This window comes from Triturus cristatus, chromosome 1_2 (genome assembly GCF_964204655.1).
Source record: "Triturus cristatus chromosome 1_2, aTriCri1.1, whole genome shotgun sequence".
In the NCBI taxonomy this organism is placed as follows: Eukaryota; Metazoa; Chordata; class Amphibia; order Caudata; family Salamandridae; genus Triturus; species Triturus cristatus.
Window position 1 is genome coordinate 1,152,642,808 of NC_140580.1, and position 15,653 is coordinate 1,152,658,460.

At 52.7% G+C, this 15,653-nt stretch overlaps 1 protein-coding gene across 8 annotated transcripts in view; it reads right to left on the bottom strand.

Moving 5' to 3' along the window:
* Positions 1-15,653, bottom strand: part of POMT1 (protein O-mannosyltransferase 1) — a 128,444-nt gene that overhangs the window by 36,245 nt on the left and 76,546 nt on the right. For all 8 annotated transcript variants that reach the window (XM_085613941.1, XM_085613935.1, XM_085613936.1 and 5 more), the window contains 2 exons: positions 14,542-14,637; positions 4,616-4,708 (listed from right to left, as the gene is read on the bottom strand). In XM_085613941.1, the coding sequence (XP_085470067.1) occupies positions 4,616-4,708; positions 14,542-14,637 (189 nt within the window). The remainder of the gene's footprint in view (positions 1-4,615; positions 4,709-14,541; positions 14,638-15,653) is intronic.

Consider the following 15,653-nt stretch of genomic DNA (forward strand, 5'->3'; position numbering starts at 1 on the left):
CCTCCAGGTTGCTGCTAGATTCCTGACCAGCACCAAAAAATTTGATACAATCACTTTTACACTCGCCGACCATAAATAGCTTCTGACAAACATTGCTCCACAGGAACTTTATGTCTCACAACTAAAACTGCCAGTGATCTAAATCTCAATTCAAAATACTTTATTTCTAAGAAATACATTCTTACAGAAATATTGCACATTACCCAATTCCTTAGAAAACCATCTCAAGTGTCATAAAATCAATAGTGCACAGCACACATTTGATCAATTTAGCCAACACATAACTCCGGCTAGTAATAATAAAGACATTTAAAAAAATTCCCAAGACTAAAACTCAATAGAAGGTCAACATCCCAAAAACCCACATATACTGAAAACACATTAAAAAGAAAGAAAGTGCTAAATTAACCAGCAGCATGGAACTCATTTTGCTCAAGTAAAACATTATAAAGTGCAGTGTGCATAGTAGTTTACAACAGTCACATGGGGCTCTCTACATCAACCTTATTGACAGGGTCAAATTTCCCATCTCTGGAACGACCTTATTTTTGTTTGCAGTTTGTTTATATAGCGCAAACTCGACCTGAAGGTATCAGAGCACTTTAAATGAGCACCAGTTGCATTACAGATGGACACATTCCGTTATTTTTTTTTATTTTTATGCATGGGGAGGTTAAGTGATTTGCCCAGAATCGCAGGTTGTTTGAGCCTCCCGCCAGACTCGAAACTGGTTCCCCAGCTTCAAAGTGGCCGCTCTGGCCGTGCATCTTCTTAATGTGGTCAGCATCTGCTTACCAATTGAAAACACCACACTACCGACCTTAGGGGAGCGCTTACCTAAATATTGAACCACTAAGAGAAAGGAAGTCTAGCTTGGGATATTATGATTTAACGCAGGTATTGACCAATGGCTACGTCCTGATATCGGAGACCTGTAGTGAAAGAGGCGCTCTTGTGGTTTGGCACCCTATGATGACCTCCAACTACAACCATTTTAACTGACTTTAGCGTGTAATTTTACCCTAGCCTGGTTATATGAGATGGTCCTGCATATGCCTGCTTCTCTTCTTTCTTGTAATCTTGCTGTCTTTCAGTGGGAGCTGTCACGGAGTAGAATAGTCTTGCCAAGAATAGAAGGTGTGGGATGTGCATTTGAAAGCGTGAGAGGGAGCGAGAGGTGTGGAATGTACTTTTTGGTTTCAAAGTGCACTGTTGTGGGCAGTGATGCACACATGTGGATTGTGCTGTACATTGGTGAGAATTATGAGCTCTTACTATTGGCTTTGACATGGCCTCATGTCATCGTGTTTTCTGACTTTGCCTTGCTTAATTATGAGTTCTTACTATTGGCTTTGACATGGCCTAATGTCAGCATGTTTGTTGCTCGCACGTAGCTGCAAAGTGGGGAGGGCAGGTTTCGGCTTTTCACTTGTTTTTCGCTCCTCACTGACCATAGTGAACTGGATATTATCTGTAGAATGACGTACAACTCTGCCTCGAAGTCAAAATACGGGAGCCTGGCCAGCCTCCGTCTTGGCCTTGACGCAGACTTGTACAGCCAGCTCGGGCTTTCTCATGAGAATGGGACGAGGTTTTCTAGAAGCTTCGCCTCACGTTTAGTAATGATATTTAAGCTGGAAGCCTTCGGGGGCCAGGTGGAAGCTCGCCACAGAATAGACGTATTGCTGTGGAGGTAACGATACTAGAGTCCTGACTAGAACTCCTTCCTGGGCTGTTGAAGGGCTTTCCCAGCTTGAGTTGGCAAGGATGATGCAAATTCCGTCGGTGAGGTGTTCCTAACCATTTTGTATATATTTTCTACTCTTTGCTATTTGTGTATATACTGGATTTTATTTTACTTGGTCATTTAAAAGTGTTTGATACCTGAGGATCTGCATTTATTGATATATTTGGCCTACCTTTTTAAACATTGCATTAATAAACTTGTGTGTGAAATTTCAAAGCACCTGAATTTGTCTTTTTGCCACCAGAGTGGGAGTGCTGTGAAAAGTATATATTATTTAAAGGTGCAGTGGTAAATTTGCCTCCCAGGTGGGAGTACAGGGTTTGGGTGTGACCTTTTGAAGAAAAGCACACTCATTACATGCTCAAAAGTGTATATTATTTAAAGGTGCAGTGCTAAATTTGCCTCCCAGGTGGGAGTGCAGGGTTTAGGTGTGTCCTTTTTGTGAAAAGCACATTCATTACAGGACCACATATCAAGTTTAGACCCATTTCTTTTGAGCGCATCCCATACTTTATAAAAACGGGCCAGAGGATCTTCTTTTCCTCCAGGAAGAATACAACAGTCCAACAATAGTTGGCTCACTGAGTATTTCCTACCCCGCTTACAAGGGCATTGACCTTGGTTCTGAGCTATTCCAGTTTTAGCCCCCATATTTGACAACCAGAGTCAATTCCCACCCTCAGCCACAGAATTAAATTTCTTAGAAATGTATCTGGAAATTTATATAAGTATGAGAAGAGGTCCATACTCTCCTGGTGAACTAGGAAGGGGGTAACTGAACTCTTAGCCAAAAGATATTAAAAGGTCCTCCCTCCACCTGTATTCTTTGGTACATTGCCTGAGGGTACTCTTTATTTTACTGAACTGAACTACTTCACCTAATTCAAAGCACATCAGGGACTCCAAGGCGCTTTAACATTACTGTCACAGGGTTCCTCTTGCTAGGGAAAATTGACAATTTCTATTAAAATTAGCAGCAAAAGTTTATCACCAGAGACCCCGTTTTTAATTAAAAAATAAGAAAGACTGAAAAATAAAAACATATCTAACAAAAAAATTATCTACATCTGGAGGGTCATGCAAAATGTGATGAAAATACAAAAGGTCTCCTTCCATACCTCTATTCAAGAAGAACACTCTACGTCAATCCTCTCTGGAAACTCAACCATAACCTGCAACTTGGACTACTCCTGCTCCTCAAACCAGAAACGCTACTTACTTTCTTTAAATCACTCCTAAAGAAACTGCTCCTTGAGAAATAAAATCAGTCACTACAGTAATTGTGTGTCTCTCTTCAGTGTTGTTTTTTCTTATTTAAACACAATCAAGTCTTTCCTGTGTTCTGATACCACCTCCATATTTGGAAGCCTCCTTCAATCTAATATGTGGCTTAGTTCACAGCTTTTATTCTTATCAGTTATTTGCTATTTAGACAATTATATCAGCCATGTTCTGCCACTTGCCCACTTTTTAGGTCACCTCTGCTTCTTGTTTCTGGTACAAACCGTTAACTGCTGTTTGCGCCAAGCATTCTCTACTTATAAACACTACTGGCTTTCTACTTAATGTACCTGATGTGCTCATCTTTACCTAAATCAACGCCCAACTACTTCATCTTCTCTACTGAATATTTGACACTTCTGGTCTATGTCATGCACAACACCCGAATGCCGTGGCACAACAACTTTCTTACTCTGCCTGGCTATCCGCTGCTTTTTCTATACGCCTACCTTACTCTAATATTACTGACCCTCTGTATCACATGCAGGGAAGGCTTTAGGGCAGTGCGGCCACACTGGGTCTTGACCTGTGGAAGGGGTGCTGACCTCAGGAGGTGGGGGTGCTGTGTTTAGCAATAACATATGATTGGAGGGATGAGGGGCACTTTAGGTCAGTGTTAGTGAGAGAATACGAGGAGGCGGTCATAGGGGTTGGGGGCGTAAAATGTGATTGTCGAACCGGGCACCACCAGCAATAAAGCCAGCCCGGATCACAGGAACTTGCTGAGCTAACTTATATAAAAACACACACACATGTCCACTCTGAACCCATTTCATTTATAGTTCATTTATTCTGTTACTTAATATAACTTGGTTCACGCAACCTTGTATACTGAGCAGCTGTCTCTTACCATTTTTACCCATCATGTAAACATATGAGAAACGTGCCTGAATGTTTTCCACCGTCGTAATAGGACTAACTTTTGTAACAGTGTTCAATGAACACTACTCCAACAACAACATGGACCGGGTTTTTGCTATTTAAGAAAATACATGAAATCAAACAAAACTCTTACACAAACAAAAGCTCTTATCTTAAATACAAAAATCGTGCATGAAGGAAACCATTCAAACAACATTGATATAAAATGCACAGATTATGAAAACTCAAATCAGATGCACCAAAAGCTCAATTCAAGTAAATAAACTGAACACTTGTATTAACTGTAGGAAAAAAACCTATTTCTTATATAGCGCACTCAGCAAATATGTGACCGTGCAACCAAGGCATCACGCTGTGGTCTTATAAAAGCATCAATACGTGCTGTGCCAACGATAAACAAACCTCTTAATCCAGTGCATCAAGTAATGCTCCACTACCTTTGAATAAAAAATGCTCTTCTGTGCAGACCGACAACACACGAGCACCGAGAGAATCAATGAACATGAACAGGTGTCGACCTCAAGCACATCCTGCTCCCAAACATTGGGATCTTAAGTTAAGGTGCAGCATGGCCTTTTCTCTGGAGTGAAAGTTGCAACACCAGAGATGAGATTCCTCACACGTGCTACATATTTGAAAACTGCTAGGGGGCTCTCTGCAACTCTCCCACTACCCCCTCGTCCGGCACAATGCATAGGCACCTACGTGTTGAGGTAGCGAGCTGTGATCCCGTGCACCAGCTGCACAATATCCCCATGTCGCACTGGGCGGGGAGGATCGTTTACCACCATCTTCTGTCTGGAAAAGAAAGAAAGGAAATGTAAGAAAATAATTCTCAAAAAACAAAGCACTTTAGTCTATCTCTCACACAGCAGCAAATGTGTGCCAACTTGGCTAATCTGCCCACCATCCCAACCAAGGTGGAAGAATAGTAACTACATGAAAATCATCCCTTCTGCACACGATGGTCAATGGAACTTCAGCACCTTCCCATCCAATGCTTTCCGCTCAGGGTGCCATGGTAGAATCCCACTCCACTCCCATCCCTTCCGTTAAGGGTACTCTGGTAGAATCTCACTTCACTCCCTTCCGTTCAGGGTACTCTGGAAGAATCCCACTCCACTTCCTTCTGTTCAGGGTAATCTGGTAGTATTCCACGCCACTCCCTTCCGTTAACGGTACTCTGGTAGAATCCTACTCCACTCCCTTCCCTTTCGTTCAGGGTACTCTGGTAGAATCCTACTCCACTCCCTTCTGTTCAGGGTAATCTGGTAGAATCCCACTCCACTCCCTTCTGTTCAGGGTACTCTGGTAGAATCCCACTCCACTCCCTTCAGTTCAGGGTAATCTGGTAGAATCCCATCCCTTCCGTTCAGGGTACTCTGGTAGAATCCCACTCCACTCCCTTCTGGGAATGGTACACTGTTCAGGGTACTCTGGTAGAATCCCACTCCATTCCCTTCTGTTCAGGGTACACTGGTAGAATCCCACTCCACTCCCTTCCGTTAAGGGTACTCTGGTAGAATCCTACTCCACTCCCTTCCCTTTCGTTCAGGGTACTCTGGTAGAATCCTACTCCACTCCCTTCTGTTCAGGGTAATCTGGTAGAATCCCACTCCACTCCCTTCTGTTCAGGGTACTCTGGTAGAATCCCACTCCACTCCCTTCAGTTCAGGGTAATCTGGTAGAATCCCATCCCTTCCGTTCAGGGTACTCTAGTAGAATCCCACTCCACTCCCCTCTGGGTACTCTGGTAGAATACCACTCCACTCCCTTCCGTTAAGGGTACTCTGGTAAAATCTCATTCCACTCTCTTCTGTTTTGGGTAATCTGGTAGAATCCCATGCCACTCCCTTCTGTTCAGGGTACTCTGGTAGAATCCCACTCCACTCGCTTCCGTTAAGGGTACTCTGGTAGAATCCCCATTCACTCCACTCCCTTCTGTTCAGGGTACTCTGGTAGAATCCCACTCCACTCCCTTCCGTTAAGGGTACTCTGGTAAAATCTCATTCCACTCCCTTCTGTTCAGGGTAATCTGGTAGAATCCCATTCCACTCCCTTCTGTTCAGGGTACTCTGGTAGAATCCCATTCCACTCCCTTATGTTTAGGGTACTCTGGTAGAATTCCACTCCACTCCACTCCCTTCTGTTTAGGGTACTCTGGTAGAATCCCACTCCACTCCCTTCCGTTAAGGGTACTCTGGTAGAATCCCACTCCACTCCCTTCCGTTAAGGGTACTCTGGTAGAATCCCACTCCACTCCCTTCTGTTTAGGGTACTCTGGTAGATTCCCATTTTGGAAGAATACCACCTGGGCCCCTTCTGCTCAGTGCTCTCTGGTTGAATCCCACCAGGCCCCCTTCTGCTCAGTGCTCTCTGGCTGAATCCCACCTGGCCCCTTCTGCTCAGTGCGCTCTGGCTGAATCCCACCTGGCCCCTTCTGCTCAGTGCGCTCTGGCTGAATCCAACCTGGCCCCCTTCTGCTCAGTGCTCTCTGGCTGAATCCAACCTGGCCCCCTTCTGCTCAGTGCTCTCTGGCTGAATCCAACCTGGCCCCCTTCTGCTTAGTGCGCTCTGGCTGAATCTCACCGTGCCTCCTTCTGCTCAGTGCTCTCTGGCTGAAGCTCACCTGGCCCCCTTCTGCTCAGTGCTCTCTGGCTGAATCCCACCTGGCCCCCTTCTGCTCAGTGCTCTCTGGCGGAATCCCACCTGGCCCCCTTCTGCTCAGTGCTCTCTGGCTGAATCCCACCTGGCCCCCTTCTGCTCAGTGTTCTCTGGCTGAAGCCCACCTGGCCCCCTTCTGCTCAGTGCTCTCTGGCTGAAGCCCACCTGGCCCCCTTCTGCTCAGTGCTCTCTGGCTGAATCCCACCTGGCCCCCTTCTGCTCAGTGCTCTCTGGCTGAATCCCACCTGGCCCCCTTCTGCTCAGTGCTCTCTGGCGGAATCCCACCTGGCCCCCTTCTGCTCAGTGCTCTCTGGCTGAATCCAACCTGGCCCCCTTCTGCTTAGTGCGCTCTGGCTGAATCTCACCGTGCCTCCTTCTGCTCAGTGCTCTCTGGCTGAATCTCACCATGCCTCCTTCTGCTCAGTGCTCTCTGGCTGAATCCCACCTGGGCCCCTTCTGCTCAGTGCTCTCTGGCTGAAGCCCACCTGGCCCCCTTCTGCTCAGTGCTCTCTGGCTGAATCCCACCTGGCCCCCTTCTGCTCAGTGCTCTGGCTGAATCCCACCTGGCCCCCTTCTGCTCAGTGCTCTCTGGCTGAATCCCACCTGGCCCCCTTCTGCTCAGTGCTCTGGCTGAATCCCACCTGGCCCCCTTCTGCTCAGTGCTCTCTGGCTGAATCCAACCTGGCCCCCTTCTGCTCAGTGCTCTCTGACTGAATCCCACCTGGCCCCCTTCTGCTCAGTGCTCTCTGACTGAATCCCACATGGCCAACTTCTGCTCAGTGCTCTCTGGCTGAATCCCACATGGCCCCCTTCTGCTCAGTGCTCTCTGGCTGAATCCAACCTGGCCCCCTTCTGCTTAGTGCGCTCTGGCTGAATCCCACCTGGCCCCCTTCTGCTCAGTGCTCTCTGGCTGAATCCCACCTGGCCCCCTTCTGCTCAGTGCTCTCTGGCGGAATCCCACCTGGCCCCCTTCTGCTCAGTGCTCTCTGGCTGAATCCCACCTGGCCCCCTTCTGCTCAGTGTTCTCTGGCTGAAGCCCACCTGGCCCCCTTCTGCTCAGTGCTCTCTGGCTGAAGCCCACCTGGCCCCCTTCTGCTCAGTGCTCTCTGGCTGAATCCCACCTGGCCCCCTTCTGCTCAGTGCTCTCTGGCTGAATCCCACCTGGCCCCCTTCTGCTCAGTGCTCTCTGGCTGAATCCCACCTGGCCCCCTTCTGCTCAGTGCGCTCTGACTGAATCTCACCGTGCCTCCTTCTGCTCAGTGCTCTCTGACTGAATCCCACCTGGCCCCCTTCTGCTCAGTGCTCTCTGACTGGATCCCACTTGGCCCCTTCTGCTCAGTGCTCTCTGGCTGAATCCCACCTGGCCCCCTTCTGCTCAGTGCTCTCTGGCTGAATCCCACCTGGCCCCCTTCTGCTCAGTGCTCTCTGACTGAATCCCACCTGGCCCCCTTCTGCTCAGTGCTCTCTGGCTGAATCCAACCTGGCCCCCTTCTGCTCAGTGCTCTCTGGCTGAATCCCACCTGGCCCCCTTCTGCTCAGTGCTCTCTGGCTGAATCCCACCTGGCCCCCTTCTGCTCAGTGCTCTCTGACTGAATCTCACCGTGCCTCCTTCTGCTCAGTGCTCTCTGACTGAATCCCACCTAGCCCCCTTCTGCTCAGTGCTCTCTGACTGAATCCCACTTGGCCCCTTCTGCTCAGTGCTCTCTGGCTGAATCCCACCTGGCCCCCTTCTGCTCAGTGCTCTCTGGCTGAATCCCACCTGGCCCCCTTCTGCTCAGTGCTCTCTGGCTGAATCCCACCTGGCCCCCTTCTGCTCAGTGCTCTCTGACTGAATCTCACCGTGCCTCCTTCTGCTCAGTGCTCTCTGGCTGAATCCCACCTGGGCCCCTTCTGCTCAGTGCTCTCTGGCTGAAGCCCACCTGGCCCCCTTCTGCTCAGTGCTCTACGGCTGAATCCCACCTGGTCCCCTTCTGCTCAGTGCTCTGGCTGAATCCCACCTGGCCCCCTTCTGCTCAGTGCTCTCTGGCTGAATCCCACCTGGCCCCCTTCTGCTCAGTGTTCTCTGGCTGAAGCCCACCTGGCCCCCTTCTGCTCAGTGCTCTCTGGCTGAAGCCCACCTGGCCCCCTTCTGCTCAGTGCTCTCTGGCTGAATCCCACCTGGCCCCCTTCTGCTCAGTGCTCTCTGGCTGAATCCCACCTGGCCCCCTTCTGCTCAGTGCTCTCTGGCGGAATCCCACCTGGCCCCCTTCTGCTCAGTGCTCTCTGGCTGAATCCAACCTGGCCCCCTTCTGCTTAGTGCGCTCTGGCTGAATCTCACCGTGCCTCCTTCTGCTCAGTGCTCTCTGGCTGAATCTCACCGTGCCTCCTTCTGCTCAGTGCTCTCTGGCTGAATCCCACCTGGGCCCCTTCTGCTCAGTGCTCTCTGGCTGAAGCCCACCTGGCCCCCTTCTGCTCAGTGCTCTCTGGCTGAATCCCACCTGGCCCCCTTCTGCTCAGTGCTCTGGCTGAATCCCACCTGGCCCCCTTCTGCTCAGTGCTCTCTGGCTGAATCCCACCTGGCCCCCTTCTGCTCAGTGCTCTGGCTGAATCCCACCTGGCCCCCTTCTGCTCAGTGCTCTCTGGCTGAATCCAACCTGGCCCCCTTCTGCTCAGTGCTCTCTGACTGAATCCCACCTGGCCCCCTTCTGCTCAGTGCTCTCTGACTGAATCCCACATGGCCAACTTCTGCTCAGTGCTCTCTGGCTGAATCCCACATGGCCCCCTTCTGCTCAGTGCTCTCTGGCTGAATCCAACCTGGCCCCCTTCTGCTTAGTGCGCTCTGGCTGAATCCCACCTGGCCCCCTTCTGCTCAGTGCTCTCTGGCTGAATCCCACCTGGCCCCCTTCTGCTCAGTGCTCTCTGGCGGAATCCCACCTGGCCCCCTTCTGCTCAGTGCTCTCTGGCTGAATCCCACCTGGCCCCCTTCTGCTCAGTGTTCTCTGGCTGAAGCCCACCTGGCCCCCTTCTGCTCAGTGCTCTCTGGCTGAAGCCCACCTGGCCCCCTTCTGCTCAGTGCTCTCTGGCTGAATCCCACCTGGCCCCCTTCTGCTCAGTGCTCTCTGGCTGAATCCCACCTGGCCCCCTTCTGCTCAGTGCTCTCTGGCTGAATCCCACCTGGCCCCCTTCTGCTCAGTGCGCTCTGACTGAATCTCACCGTGCCTCCTTCTGCTCAGTGCTCTCTGACTGAATCCCACCTGGCCCCCTTCTGCTCAGTGCTCTCTGACTGGATCCCACTTGGCCCCTTCTGCTCAGTGCTCTCTGGCTGAATCCCACCTGGCCCCCTTCTGCTCAGTGCTCTCTGGCTGAATCCCACCTGGCCCCCTTCTGCTCAGTGCTCTCTGACTGAATCCCACCTGGCCCCCTTCTGCTCAGTGCTCTCTGGCTGAATCCAACCTGGCCCCCTTCTGCTCAGTGCTCTCTGGCTGAATCCCACCTGGCCCCCTTCTGCTCAGTGCTCTCTGGCTGAATCCCACCTGGCCCCATTCTGCTCAGTGCTCTCTGACTGAATCTCACCGTGCCTCCTTCTGCTCAGTGCTCTCTGACTGAATCCCACCTAGCCCCCTTCTGCTCAGTGCTCTCTGACTGAATCCCACTTGGCCCCTTCTGCTCAGTGCTCTCTGGCTGAATCCCACCTGGCCCCCTTCTGCTCAGTGCTCTCTGGCTGAATCCCACCTGGCCCCCTTCTGCTCAGTGCTCTCTGGCTGAATCCCACCTGGCCCCCTTCTGCTCAGTGCTCTCTGACTGAATCTCACCGTGCCTCCTTCTGCTCAGTGCTCTCTGGCTGAATCCCACCTGGGCCCCTTCTGCTCAGTGCTCTCTGGCTGAAGCCCACCTGGCCCCCTTCTGCTCAGTGCTCTCTGGCTGAATCCCACCTGGTCCCCTTCTGCTCAGTGCTCTGGCTGAATCCCACCTGGCCCCCTTCTGCTCAGTGCTCTCTGGCTGAATCCCACCTGGCCCCCTTCTGCTCAGTGCTCTCTGGCTGAATCCCACCTGGCCCCCTTCTGCTCAGTGCTCTGGCTGAATCCCACCTGGCCCCCTTCTGCTCAGTGCTCTCTGGCTGAATCCAACATGGCCCCCTTCTGCTCAGTGCTCTCTGACTGAATCCCACCTGGCCCCCTTCTGCTCAGTGCGCTCTGACTGAATCTCACCGTGCCTCCTTCTGCTCAGTGCTCTCTGACTGAATCCCACCTGGCCCCCTTCTGCTCAGTGCTCTCTGACTGGATCCCACTTGGCCCCTTCTGCTCAGTGCTCTCTGACTGGATCCCACCTGGCCCCCTTCTGCTCAGTGCTCTCTGGCTGAATCCCACCTGGCCCCCTTCTGCTCAGTGCTCTCTGGCTGAATCCAACCTGGCCCCCTTCTGCTCAGTGCGCTCTGGCTGAATCCCACCTGGCCCCCTTCTGCTCAGTGCTCTCTGGCTGAATCCCACCTGGCCCCCTTCTGCTCAGTGCTCTCTGGCGGAATCCCACCTGGCCCCCTTCTGCTCAGTGCTCTCTGGCTGAATCCCACCTGGCCCCCTTCTGCTCAGTGTTCTCTGGCTGAAGCCCACCTGGCCCCCTTCTGCTCAGTGCTCTCTGGCTGAAGCCCACCTGGCCCCCTTCTGCTCAGTGCTCTCTGGCTGAATCCCACCTGGCCCCCTTCTGCTCAGTGCTCTCTGGCTGAATCCCACCTGGCCCCCTTCTGCTCAGTGCTCTCTGGCGGAATCCCACCTGGCCCCCTTCTGCTCAGTGCTCTCTGGCTGAATCCCACCTGGCCCCCTTCTGCTCAGTGCTCTCTGGCTGAATCCCACCTGGCCCCCTTCTGCTCAGTGCTCTCTGGCTGAATCCCACCTGGGCCCCTTCTGCTTAGTGCGCTCTGGCTGAATCCCACCTGGCCCCCTTCTGCTCAGTGCTCTCTGACTGAATCCCACCTGGCCCCCTTCTGCTCAGTGCTCTCTGGCTGAATCCCACCTGGGCCCCTTCTGCTCAGTGCTCTCTGGCTGAATCCCACATGGTCACCTTCTGCTCAGTGCTCTCTGGCTGAATCCCACCTGGCCCCCTTCTGCTTAGTGCGCTCTGGCTGAATCCCACCTGGCCCCCTTCTGCTCAGTGCTCTCTGGCTGAATCTCACCGTGCCTCCTTCTGCTCAGTGCTCTCTGGCTGAATCCCACCTGGCCCCCTTCTGCTCAGTGCTCTCTGGCTGAATCCCACCTGGCCCCCTTCTGCTCAGTGCTCTCTGACTGAATCCCACCTGGCCCCCTTCTGCTCAGTGCTCTCTGGCTGAATCCCACCTGGGCCCCTTCTGCTCAGTGCTCTCTGGCTGAATCCCACATGGCCACCTTCTGCTCAGTGCTCTCTGGCTGAATCCCACCTGGCCCCCTTCTGCTTAGTGCGCTCTGGCTGAATCCCACCTGGCCCCCTTCTGCTCAGTGCTCTCTGGCTGAATCCCACCTGGCCCCCTTCTGCTTAGTGCGCTCTGGCTGAATCCCACCTGCCCCCCTTCTGCTCAGTGCTCTGGCTGAATCCCACCTGGCCCCCTTCTGCTTAGTGCGCTCTGGCTGAATTCCACCTGGCCCCCTTCTGCTTAGTGCGCTCTGGCTGAATCCCACCTGCCCCCCTTCTGCTTAGTGCGCTCTGGCTGAATCCCACCTGCCCCCCTTCTGCTCAGTGCTCTGGCTGAATCCCACCTGGCCCCCTTCTGCTTAGTGCGCTCTGGCTGAATCCCACCTGGCCCCCTTCTGCTTAGTGCGCTCTGGCTGAATCCCACCTGGCCCCCTTCTGCTCAGTGCTCTCTGGCTGAATCCCACCTGGCCCCCTTCTGCTCAGTGCTCTCTGGCTGAATCCCACATGGCCACCTTCTGCTCAGTGCTCTCTGGCTGAATCCCACCTGGCCCCCTTCTGCTCAGTGCTCTCTGACTGAATCCCACCTGGCCCCCTTCTGCTCAGTGCTCTCTGGCTGAATCCCACCTGGGCCCCTTCTGCTCAGTGCTCTCTGGCTGAATCCCACATGGCCACCTTCTGCTCAGTGCTCTCTGGCTGAATCCCACCTGGCCCCCTTCTGCTCAGTGCTCTCTGACTGAATCCCACCTGGCCCCCTTCTGCTCAGTGCTCTCTGGCTGAATCCCACCTGGCCCCCCTTCTGCTCAGTGCTCTCTGGCTGAATCCCACCTGGCCCCCTTCTGCTCAGTGCTCTCTGACTGAATCCCACCTGGCCCCCCTTCTGCTCAGTGCTCTCTGGCTGAATCCCACCTGGCCCCCCTTCTGCTCAGTGCTCTCTGGCTGAATCCCACCTGGCCCCCTTCTGCTCAGTGCTCTCTGGCTGAATCCCACCTGGCCCCTTCTGCTCAGTGCTCTCTGGCTGAATCCCACCTGGCCCCCTTCTGCTCAGTGCTCTCTGGCTGAATCCAACCTGGCCCCCTTCTGCTCAGTGCTCTCTGGCTGAATCCCACCTGGCCCCCTTCTGCTCAGTGCTCTCTGGCTGAATCCCACCTGGCCCCCTTCTGCTCAGTGCTCTGGCTGAATCCCACCTGGCCCCCTTCTGCTCAGTGCTCTCTGGCTGAATCTCACCGTGCCTCCTTCTGCTCAGTGCTCTCTGACTGAATCCCACCTGGCCCCCTTCTGCTCAGTGCTCTCTGGCTGAATCCCACCTGGCCCCCTTCTGCTCAGTGCTCTCTGACTGAATCTCACCGTGCCTCCTTCTGCTCAGTGCTCTCTGGCTGAATCCCACCGTGCCTCCTTCTGCTCAGTGCGCTCTGGCTGAATCCAACCTGGCCCCTTCTGCTCAGTGCTCTGGCTGAATCCCACCTGGCCCCCTTCTGCTCAGTGCTCTCTGGCTGAATCCAACCTGGCCCCCTTCTGCTCAGTGCTCTGGCTGAATCCCACCTGGCCCCCTTCTGCTCAGTGCTCTCTGGCTGAATCCCACCTGGCCCCCCTTCTGCTCAGTGCTCTCTGGCTGAATCTCACCGTGCTTCCTTCTGCTCAGTGCTCTCTGACTGAATCCCACCTGGCCCCCTTCTGCTCAGTGCTCTCTGGCTGAATCTCACCGTGCTTCCTTCTGCTCAGTGCTCTCTGGCTGAATCTCACCGTGCCTCCTTCTGCTCAGTGCTCTCTGGCTGAATCTCACCGTGCTTCCTTCTGCTCAGTGCTCTCTGGCTGAATCTCACCGTGCTTCCTTCTGCTCAGTGCTCTCTGGCTGAATCCCACCGTGCCTCCTTCTGCTCAGTGCTCTCTGGCTGAATCCCACCTGGCCCCTTCTGCTCAGTGCTCTGGCTGAATCCCACCTGGCCCCCTTCTGCTCAGTGCTCTCTGGCTGAATCCCACCTGGCCCCCTTCTGCTCAGTGCTCTCTGGCTGAATCCCACCTGGCCCCCCTTCTGCTCAGTGCTCTCTGGCTGAATCTCACCGTGCTTCCTTCTGCTCAGTGCTCTCTGACTGAATCCCACCTGGCCCCCTTCTGCTCAGTGCTCTCTGGCTGAATCTCACCTGGCCACCTTCTGCTCAGTGCTCTCTGGCTGAATCCCACCGTGCCTCCTTCTGCTCAGTGCTCTCTGGCTGAATCCCACCGTGCCTCCTTCTGCTCAGTGCTCTCTGGCTGAATCCAACCTGGCCCCCTTCTGCTCAGTGCTCTCTGACTGAATCTCACCGTGCCTCCTTCTGCTCAGTGCTCTCTGGCTGAATCCCACCTGGCCTCCTTCTGCTCAGTGCTCTCTGGCTGAATCCCACCTGGCCCCTTCTGCTCAGTGCTCTCTGGCTGAATCCCACCTGGCCCCCTTCTGCTCAGTGCTCTCTGGCTGAATCCCACCTGGCCTCCTTCTGCTCAGTGCTCTCTGGCGGAATCCCACTGTGCCCCCTTGTGCTCAGTGTGATCTTGCAGAATGCTACCCCGAGACCTGCTGCCCAGGAGGCTCTGATAGAATACAACTCTGCACGTCCTTGGCCGCCCTCCGTACTCACGTGTTTGGGTCCTTTATGATCCACCAGTTGTTGACATCCTTGTAGGGGTAACACGTCACCTGCTGCTGGTGAGAGCTGCCTCGGCCATCTTCATACCTGCACAGGTAAGCAAAAACCATAAACAGTGATAATGGTGCCAGGGCACCTACTTCTGATCACCAACAGAATATTGTAAACAAAAATATCATGTGGACAGAATATCGTGTCATAAATATCAAGGACCAAAATACAGAGAAGGTAAGTGTAGATTTACTATTAACTCCACATCGACATACCTTGAAGAGATATATCTCTATATCTCGCCAGGGTACGGGTACATATATGTGGAGTTATATATAGTTAAACTTTGCTTGCCTATACAAAATTACCTCCACAATATTTTTGTCCTCTATATTCTTGACACCAAATTTTGTCCCATAATATTTTTGTTTCAGATATTCTGTCCCCCCCCCCCCCCCACCTCCCACCCCCCCTTCCATTTTATCCAGCACAAGGTTCAGGAGCAAAGCAACCAAATTACACCCGCTGACCTAAAATATCAGAGCAATGGCCAGAAGCCTTATTTCATCAATGATCATTGGCGCATCTATGGCTTGGGTCTCACTTGAATGCTGGTAACCTCATGCTCTGTAACAAAGGTCTGTTCGCAGAGCAGGGATTTGTGGGGGGTGGAATATTCTGAGCGCCATCAGATCTAAGCAGGGATTTAATGGCACCCCGAGAATTAAACTGACTCATTGTAGCAGGTGGATGCACGTACCATATGAGATGTTGGACAATAATTGTCAAAAATACATAAGATTCCTTTTGTTAGCCTCATATTATTGACAAAGAATACAGAGACATGAAAACATAGGAGCGAATAACACACATTCTAATTCAGAGAACAGTTGGTCAAGGTTTCCATGTTCGGTTGTACGGCTAACAAGTGTTTCGCCCCGTAGTGGTATAGCGTAACCTGCGACCTTATCAACACACAGGATATATCTATACATTCCCCTATGTCATTCGCTGAAACTCCAAAGCTTTTAATCCACCATTATATAGGAAGGTTCGCCTTTATAAATATTAAAACCTCGTTAAGCACAGGCTGCGCATAGAAGTATGACCTA